The sequence below is a fragment of the Pleuronectes platessa genome, chromosome 7, assembly GCF_947347685.1.
Source record: "Pleuronectes platessa chromosome 7, fPlePla1.1, whole genome shotgun sequence".
Lineage (NCBI taxonomy): Eukaryota > Metazoa > Chordata > Actinopteri > Pleuronectiformes > Pleuronectidae > Pleuronectes > Pleuronectes platessa.
In genome coordinates this window covers 1,867,701-1,877,273 of record NC_070632.1, presented here as the reverse complement: position 1 = coordinate 1,877,273, position 9,573 = coordinate 1,867,701, and the positions used below count along the sequence as shown (strand labels likewise).

The window sequence follows — 9,573 nt, the reverse complement described above, 5'->3', positions numbered from 1 at the left end:
ACGTGTTTATAGGATTTCCACGAAACCTGGAGGAAACCTGTTTTCAAAGAGAAGAGCTTGATGGAATTTAATGAGGACGAAGCTCAGAGAGTGATTCTGGGTTAAATTGATTTATCCCTTTTTTTAAAACAAACTAGATAAGATCTCTGTACTTTGTGTAGAATTGATAACATCTTCAAGGTCAACTGAAGAATCCTGGAACCAGCATGGACATAAACCAAACCTTAGAAACGTTATAATGACATGTTTTCACCAAACATCTTTCACTGGTGGTTTTGTAAGTTTCAGAGACACACAAAAAAAACTTCAAGAAGCCAGTTTTGTAAAAGAAAAAACATCAAATTTTATTTTGAAATGATTTTGTGCCAGTTTTCTTTCTTTTTCTTGCTTTATTTTTTGAAAATCTCTTCCACCATTATCCTAGACATCACTGCTCTTAAAAATGAAAACAAAGAGGTCGAACCCTTAAGAGAAGAAAAAATTCATCTCAAAATAAAACAAAATAAAAAAGTCCTATTTTTGCAGGGGGGGAATGGGGGGGGGGTTAAATTAATAAAAAGAGATGCTACAACCGAGAGGCGGCTCCTCCTGGGTTCAGATGACTCGCCCAGGCTCGTGCACTGATGACCGAGTGCCACTCAAAGTCCCGCTCACATGTATGGAGGACAGCCAATCACAGTGTAGTGTCCACAGACTCCCATGATGCCCCTCTCTCCATGGGAGACTAAGGCAGTCAAACACAGTAGGTTACAGTATATCATGGACACCCATCAGATGAGACACCAGAGGAAAAGATCTCCGCTCTGCTGAGGGATCAGAGGCTCGTCTACGGATTCTGTTCCAGCTCTGGATCAATTCTAACATCAACTACTTCCTACAGACACTGGAGGAGAGAGTGAACAGTACAGACACAGTAAGACACAGGTGGACCGCTGATAAAAGAGATTCACAGAACAACGCTTGAGGATGAAACAGGAGGATGATTCAGCCTCGACCTGGAGGATGGAACTCAAACTGCAGAAGTGGCTTAATGTGAACTTGATGAGCTGAGAACCAGCTGGAGATCTTTCCCTCCGGGCGGTTCAGTGTATCACGACTAAGAGCATGTTCTTGATGCAGCCACTTCACGGATGAAGTCACTTCCCATCCAGTTAAGTTACGAACAGTCTACGACATGTTCCACGATCACAGTACGACGCGTTGAAGGGAAACGAGCTGATCACATCCTCGTTACATGAAAACTCCGACCGGGCCGAGGCCGAGATGTTAACTTCACTCTGCTCGGCTGCTCGGCTGAGATGAGGATGAGTGTGAGATGATGATGCACAGTAGATAAACATGAGCTGACTGGGGAGAGGGCGGCGGGCGGGACAGGAGACCACCTGCTCGGACGTTTGCATCAAGCCGGGATGAGAACTATCACACAGTGTGTGTCTGTCAGAGCGTGTGTGCAGAAACAGGATGAAAGAAAACACACAAGTCAAAAGGTCTACAGGTCGTTAATAAATACATCTGATCTCATTGGTTCAATTGGTCCTAATTGCAAAAGTAAAACTGATAATTTGTCATTTTACTGTGGGTCACTTAAACTATTTTTCGCTCCTCTGGGAAGATTAAGAAACAATCACTGAAATATCGTCAAACCTAAATAACGACAATTTGTTTGGGATTTTTGGCTTTGATCTTTTTCTGAAAAGGTTTGAAACTCCCACGTGACGTCCTGGAGGCTCTGCTTGTTTTTTTTATCTCACAGCTTCACAGACAGATGGAAGCAAGTATGTTCATGCACTCACTTTAAAGTCAAGTGAAGTTTGAGAGTCACCAATAACATCTCTGCTGATACACATGAGAAAGCTGCTGCAGAGGGATGATGAAGAAGCTGTGAAATGAGTTTTGGGACACGCCCACCGGCTCGGCGTCGTGTTTGCATCGGCTCATTTGCCCGACGCCACTTTGAAAGTGAAATGTTTGTGCTTGGCGCGTGCTTTTCTTATTTCTGCAGGCGACTCCTTCCTGCCACGCCCTCTCCCCAAGAGGTAGCAGCCCTGCCCCAACACTCCCCCCACCCCCACTTATGCCAACCCCACCAAAACCCTACCCCACCCCGACCCCCTTTCCCCTACATACCCCCCCTCCCCCCCACCCCGACCCCGACCCTTCCAGTGGAATGTGGCACTTCTCTACTCGGCCTGAGCATCGTAGTTTGCTCCGCCGGCCTTCTTCAGCTCCGTGCGGATGTAGTCCTCGTCCAGCTCCCTCAGGTCACTGATCATGAACTCCTTAGCAAAGTTCTGCAGAAACAAAACAGGAGGCGAAGTGAAGAAGAGGACGAGCAGAGGATGAATGTATCTGACACCAAACAACACAACAACACAACATGGGTTCACAGCGACGGCTGGTAAGAGCAAAACAGAGGCTGAGGGTTTGAGCTGGAATGAAATGATCCTGATGTTCAACACAAACTCCTCCTCAAGGCCGAGACTCTGTTTACAGAATCCAAAACACATCAATGACTAGTTGAGAGACTAAGTTCCACCGGTTTGAACCACATGTGAGACACAGGGAACTTCCTCTGTTCACCCATTAAGACCTGATGCAACATGTGTGTACCTTTAAGACCAGATGTTTGTGTGTCTGTCCCTCGAGACCTGGTCTCAGCCACTATGTTGTTTTAAAGAAATGTGACTGATGAAATACATCGTGATTCACTGAAATACGTGCAAGAAAGGTGCAATGCATCATGGGAAAGGTGTTCCTGTAGTTCTCAGCCTGTTTCAGAGGATGGCTGGTAATCTCAGTGAGGGGAGAAACATCGAAGCTGAAGATTGAGATGAGACGAGGCTCCTGTTGACCAAGACTCAGGAGGAGACAAATCTTTATTTCATGTCTCCATCTGCTTCAGCAGCTCAGATATGAAGAGTTGAGAAGACGTCTGTGATCGTGTCCCTCTCAGGTCTCAGGTGAGATGGGATTCTTCGCCTTCTGTCTTAATGGGTTAAACAAAAGTGGATTTGGATCCAAACTAAAAGCGCTTTAGATCGTGAGCACGGATCATTGGAAGAAAGCCTCCTTTGTTCTGGTATTATTGTGCCCACCAGCCTGTATAAATCATTGACACACTTCTCCCACTCGATGCAGCGTTGTGTTGCCACGTTGCCTCTGAAGCAGCCAGAGGCTCGATCATGATGACAACACTCACTAACTGCCTCCTCTCACACACACTCACACACACACAGTCACTGACCTGCACGATGTCTTTCACCAGAGTCTTATCGGTGCTGATCTTGGCGCGCTGCAGCCCGCTGATGTTCTCTCCGATCCAGGTGATGAGGGTGAACTTGGCTCGTTTGCTCATGGCGTCGCCCGTCGTGATCCGGATGAAGCCGAACATACGAGCGTCATCTGAGGGAGGAGACCAGGAGACTGAATATACAGGTTTCATCACATCCCAGCAGCAGGACCATCAGGGACTGAAACCAGCTGGGACCCAGTCTCTGAGCGGTCATGTGATGTGAGGTCGTTCACATCACATGACCGCTGCTGTAAAAAGCTGCAGATTCCACCTTTGAACCAAAGACACGAAGATAAACCTTTTTCAAGCTTTTTCAAAGGGTTGTTTGAGGGTGAAGTCCTGGTTTAGGGTTAGAATCTGGTTTAGGCATTATGCCCATGAGTGTCCTCATATGTGTGAGTCTGTGTGTGTGTGTGTGTGTGTGTGTGTGCGTGCCCAGGGCAGATAAAGAGAATGAGATGAAATGTAGGTCTTAGTGCTCAGCTTTCTGCCTCAGCAGAGCGTGTGTGTGTCTCTGGTTGATGATCTTTGTGGGGACCGACTCGTGAGGACGTTTAAAGAGCTTCAGGGTTAAAGTCAGATTAGAGGCGGGGTCGGGGGGGAGGCAGCTACTCTGGGGTTTAGTTTGGGGTCAGGGGCTAAAGAATGAATTATGTCCTCAGAACGATGGGAGCACAAACCCGGGTGTGAGGCATAAGGAGGTTTTCAGGTCAGTGGACAGAGTCTTTTGTCAGCAGTCGACGTCCCAGTGGCCACGCCTGTCACTGTCAGGGTGGTCCACTACACAGGCCACTGGGAACAAAGTGTGCACACGCTCAACCAGGAAGACGAGGACAGACGTGTGCAGCCGGTGGGTCGAGGACACATGAAGACAGAACTGGACCATTAAACGTTCACATCAATAAAAGGTAGAGGACCAGTTGTTTAGGGAACCAGCCTCAGTGACAGTGTCGTGTCCCTTTAGTCTCCTATTGTGTTATGAACACCTGGAAAATAAACTGAATTAAAGTGGAATTTGGTGTAAATTAGACTCAAGATAAGTTCAATATTAATAAACCTCTAATAAGCAGGTAAACAACTCTTTGCAGTCAGTGGGTTGGGGCATCGACCCTGAACAGTCGGTCTGTGGACACGTCTTCTTCTACGTCCTCAGATAAACTACAGCCCTGATCAGGAAGTGTTCAACTTCACCACCAGACTCATTTGACCATCTGTGTTTCACCACATTGGACTGAAAGAGACATTCACCAGTGTCGTGTCAACTACATTCAGAATCACATCCTCTTTAGCAAAGTGTCTATGAAGTAAAAGCTCAACGCTTGTGTCATTGGGGCGATGCTTTAGACTTTAGAGCTTTTATTTAGGAAAGTTGTGAACCTGGGTCAGAATATTAAAATAAGATAATATAATATATTCCTTCATTAGTCCCTCAACAGGGAAATGCAGCCAGAGCCAACAGGGCATCAGCAAGAAATAAGTAACATGCAACACTTAATACAAAATATATGAATGTTATAAAACTAATATATATACAGTGTAAAGACAGGAAACATATGTGAGTTGTGAGAGTCCAGTCCATGATGGTGGTGCAGTGGTTTGTACTGGGAGCAGAGCTGGTTGTACTGTCTCACTGCTGCAGGACAGAGCGACCTGCGTCTCCTTCAGGGTGAAGACGTGTTTGAGGAAGACTCACTAATGACGAAGAATTATTCTGAAGTGTCAACGAAGGCAGGTTTTAAAACAGAGTCTGCAGAAGTTTGCATCAATAGACAAAAGTCCTCTGGAGACACAACCTAAAGCTGCCCTTGTCCTCTAGACCCACAACAAGTGTGACAGTCATGCCGATTCCATCGAAGCACATTTATTTGATTTAGTCGCAGCCTTAACTAAAGCCAGCTCATGCTGGTGATATGATAATAAATCAATCATTTCATAAAAACTCCTTCAACAATGGAAGCTGCGACAGGTATATTGGAGTCCAGTTCCTGTTTAAAGGTTTGTTGATTCTACTCAGCTGCTCTAGGAGTTGTTCTGTTTTCTTTGATGTGCGTGTCGATAAAGGTTTTCCTGGCAGAGACTCAAACGAGCCGCTCAGTCACAGGAGCAGCTTCTGAAGAGTGTTATCAGGTCGTCACAAAGGATATCATTCACTTCAACACCTTCCTGGACACACACACACACACACACACACACACACACACACACACACACACACACACACACACACACACACACACACACACACACACACACACACACACACACACACACACACACACACACACACACACACACACACACACACACACACACACACACACACACACACACACACACACACACCTCTCTGCAGCAGAGAAACTGCACTGAATCTACGATGACACAGCAAAAAGAAATGCTCTGAAAGGGACTTTCTGCCTGAAGTGACTCTCTGAGCAGACCAAAGGTCGGCAGGTGACACGGCGACTTCCTGTTGACCGTGACTTCCTGTTGACCGTGACTTCCTGTTGACCGTGCACCAGCCCACGCCGAGTCCCTCTGAGACACATCCTGAAACTCGAGCAGTCTCCTGTGGTCTGGGATGTTTTGATCCGACTGCGAGCGCCGGGTGGTGAGGTCGACTCGCTGGATTCTCAAAGAATGAATCACACTGATTTGGGCGACGCCCACCTTTCCTCACAACTAATACTTACACCCAAATACCTTTTCATTGGTGGATAGATCTTATGATTTCATCTCTCCTCTACTGCCAGCACAGAAACAAGATCGTCACCTGTATACGATAAATGTCACTCGACAGGTTTCCAATAAATATCGGAGCCGGTTCCTGCTCCCCAGAGGATGGGCGGCTTCCACACTCACTCTGATCTTTATGTCTCCGTCGGGACGAAACGTCCACTTTGGACAGAAGAACATTTACAAAGACTCATCTTCAGAGGGAGTAAACCTTCTCCTCTGGCTCTGCCATGTCACAAAAAAACAAGCTCATGTTCCTTCACTTGAAGATTCAGATTGCTGGGTGTCATGGGCCTAGCAGCCTCTAGGGGTCACTGTTCTAGCCCTCGACTTTCATGCCTGTTGTTATAACACAGGACTAAGATGGACTCAGGATGTTTCTGAGCTAAAGGTCTGAACCAGCTTCACGTGTTTGTTCCATAGCTTCGTTTGATCTGTTTTGGTTTCACGTTGTAATTTAGGGAATAAAGAATTTTGGGCGGAGTCTACCTATACTTGACTCTGATTGGTTCGTAGTCTGGCAAGTGTCTGACGTTGGCGTGTTTTCAATGAATAAAGAGCTCAGAAAGAAAGTTCTGTGATATCATTATAGTTTTACAAGCAGCTAAATGAAAGTCTCAGGTTCAAACATTATATCGTCGGAGATGAAGACTCCAACAATCCAACGGCTGCAAAAAATTGAATATCAGTCGGATTCATCCACTGGGGACAATGAATAATTGTATTAAATATTGTCCCCATCCATCAAGTGGATTGTCAACTGTGTCATGTGACAGAATGTCTGGCATTCCCTATTTCCTACATGAGCTGGAAGCAGTTGACCAATCACAACCGAGTGGACCAGCTGGCCAATCAGAGCAGACTAAGCATTATCTTAAAGAGACAGGAGCTAAGACCAAGTGTTAGAGACAGAGGCTGAAAAGAGGAGCTGCAGCGATAGTCATAACTCATAACTAACATTATCAATCTGAAGATGAACAGAATGCGTCTCCTTGAAATGTTAACATTCCAAACCAGCTGTTCTCTACTGCAGTCGATCAATCTGCCTCAGCTCCTCCCACACTCTGAGTTCTGCAGAGTTACAACTGCAACACTAAATAAGGAAAACAAGTCGACAGACCGAGCGATGTCGGATGTGTGCGTGTGTGTGTGTGTGTGTGTGTGTGTGTCATCTCTGAACAGGAACCGATTGCAGGTTTACGCAGCCGCTCTGCTGTTGTAAAGTGACAAATGAGCTATTTCAACATAGGAATGTGAGTTTTATCAGAGAAACAAAAAGTACAGCCCTGAGGGGGCAAGCTTTAGAGGCATCCAGAGCCAGAGACAGCCACACCCATCGTCTGAGCAGATGCTTCAGTGCAGACGACACAGACGAGCTTACATCAGATTGTTTAAACCCACACAGACACACTATCTGACCACTGACACCTCACACCTGATTACACAGCTGTACACCAACGCCTCTTTGTCAGGATGTTGTTTTCAGATTCAGGCGGGAGATATTTAACTGGCACGAACTGGTTGGAGAACAAGGACTAAAGTTTCCACTGGTCCAGTCACTCTGGTGAAGCTGTGCCTCGGTACAGGAGAGCTTGACCTTTACTGCGTCACCTCGTGAAAAACGTGCGCAGGATATTGTAGAAGAGATTATGTAATGCAACACATAGTGTTCGGTGCTTTGACAGCATAGTCCCACGGCTCAAGGCCAATGGGTAAGAGAGCAGAGAGTCTTAAAAGATTAGTGTCCTGGCAAGTGGAGCTGTGGTATATCAGCTGTTTAACCTCCCCAGAGCAGCCTCAGTGACAGACAGCTGGGGGGGGGGGGGACCCACGTTAGAATGAAAACCTGCTGTTTACCTGTGCACATCCTCTTGAAGTCCTCATAGTCGGTGCCTTGTCCTGCAGGAACGATCCTGGGGCCCTCGTACTTGAACGCAGCCCTGCACAAAGACGCAGACACATTATCACACCAGACACACCGACCCCGGATCTGTTGATTCGCAGCGACGACATTAAAAACACGTCAAGGCCATTTTTTATTCTGCAAAATGGAGCAATGCACAAAAAGCCTGGGACGCCCACGTGGTGCGAGTCTAACGTTATCCTCTGAATACAGGACAAAGGAAATTACTTGTGCCCCGCTGGGCCTGGTGGCTGAGCGGAGTGTGGCCGCTGAACGGTCTGATTCCCGGTCCCCGCACCGGGGCCTGCGACGCCCCGCGTCCTTCATCTGCTGCTTTTAGAAGCACAGAAAACACGCAACGCTGGCTTTCACGCAATAAGTGGGAAACAACGGGAAACAGACCCATCTAGCGCGTACCCGTGCTGGGCATATTGAACTGCCTTTGCATTTCCAGCAATTTAAGAGTTCTACGCCCAAGTACAAAAGAACACGAATTATAATTCACAATTTATTAAATAGTACATATCATCAGGAGTCTATCTGTCATTCGGCGTGTCTCGCTTCATGTGAACTGTGCGCATTTGATTCATTTATCACATTTTATCAGAACACTTCCTCTTTCCGCAGCCTTCTCCGCACCAGGCAGCGCAGCAGCAGGGCGGGGACGCGTTGTGTGAATTCACATATTTAAAATAAATGAAAAAGAAAAACAGGTCGTTTAACGTGTTGTATCACCGCCGAACCGAAACACGTCTACTCACACCTCCGGGGATGTTCTGCTTTCTATGTGCGACACGTTTGATTTATCAGATTTATGTTTCTAACTAGAATGGCCGCATTCCTCGAGGGAGTCTGGCTGAGGCGCACTCACCAGCTGGTGTCCGTGTTGTCGTCCCGCACCTCGTTGTAAGCTTCTCTACAAGCCTCCTTATCGATCTGCGTGGCCATGGCGGCGGCTGAAGTCTGCGGTGCTGTGCGGTGCTGTGCGGCGGTGAACCGGGCGGGAGGAGGGTGGAGGCTCGGCGGGGATGTGGCTGTGAACCGGGCGGGAGGAGGGTGGAGGCTCTGCGGTGATGGAGCTGCGAACTTCTCCGGCTGAGTCCGAACTACCGGTGATGCGGTTACACAACAGGCGTCTGTCCCCCGCACTGAGAGCTCTGGAGCCGGGTGGAATCAGCGGAATGAGGCGGCTCCTCTTCCAGCAGCTCGGGTCATTTCCTGGAAGATGGTGGGCGGTGGTGATGCGGCTCGGTCAGGGAGGAGGAGAAGAAGAAGAAGAAGAAGAAGTGATGAGGAAGAAGAAGAAGAAGAAGTAAAGTCCTGAAGACCATCAACAGCACCAGGTTGTCAAGGCAACCGAACGTGCACGCACAGCTTCCGGTAGCAACTGTCACAATAAGACGAACAGCCAGGTGGATGCATGTGTTTTATTAATAATAGATTGATAGAATAAAAGATTATTTTACCTAAATTCTTGTCATATTTGATTTTCACATTGACAGAGATAACTTTTATTCAATGCTATAGTTTTTACAATGTTTATACAGACCGGTTTCTTAATATTTATTTGATTTTATCTATATCCCCTAATATTACACTCAAAAAGCAGAAAACTTGAACCCGGAGAGCAACTCTAATGCTC

At 47.0% G+C, this 9,573-nt stretch overlaps 1 protein-coding gene across 1 annotated transcript; it reads right to left on the bottom strand.

Moving 5' to 3' along the window:
* Positions 1 to 318: 318 nt before the first annotated feature.
* On the bottom strand, positions 319 to 9,288 carry cotl1 (coactosin-like F-actin binding protein 1). Its single transcript, XM_053427149.1, has 4 exons — positions 8,803 to 9,288; positions 7,886 to 7,968; positions 3,245 to 3,402; positions 319 to 2,291 (listed from the first exon to the last, which is right to left on the bottom strand). Exons 1-4 carry the CDS (start codon positions 8,877 to 8,879, stop codon positions 2,181 to 2,183), a joined length of 429 nt encoding a protein of 142 aa, XP_053283124.1. The 5' UTR covers positions 8,880 to 9,288; the 3' UTR covers positions 319 to 2,180.
* Between the last annotated feature and the right edge of the window lie 285 nt (positions 9,289 to 9,573).

What these genes read in the sequence shown, in the direction of transcription:
- cotl1 (XM_053427149.1), bottom strand. Translation starts at nt 8,879, where the DNA reads ATGGCCACGCAGATCGATAAGGAGGCTTGTAGAGAAGCTTACAACGAG. An exon ending in GACAACACGGACACCAGCTG is followed by an intron (nt 7,969 to 8,802) that starts GTGAGTGCGCCT and finishes GTCTTTGTGCAG; the next exon opens with GGCTGCGTTCAAGTACGAGG. An exon ending in CTTCAAGAGGATGTGCACAG is followed by an intron (nt 3,403 to 7,885) that starts GTAAACAGCAGG and finishes CTCCTCCCTCAG; the next exon opens with ATGACGCTCGTATGTTCGGC.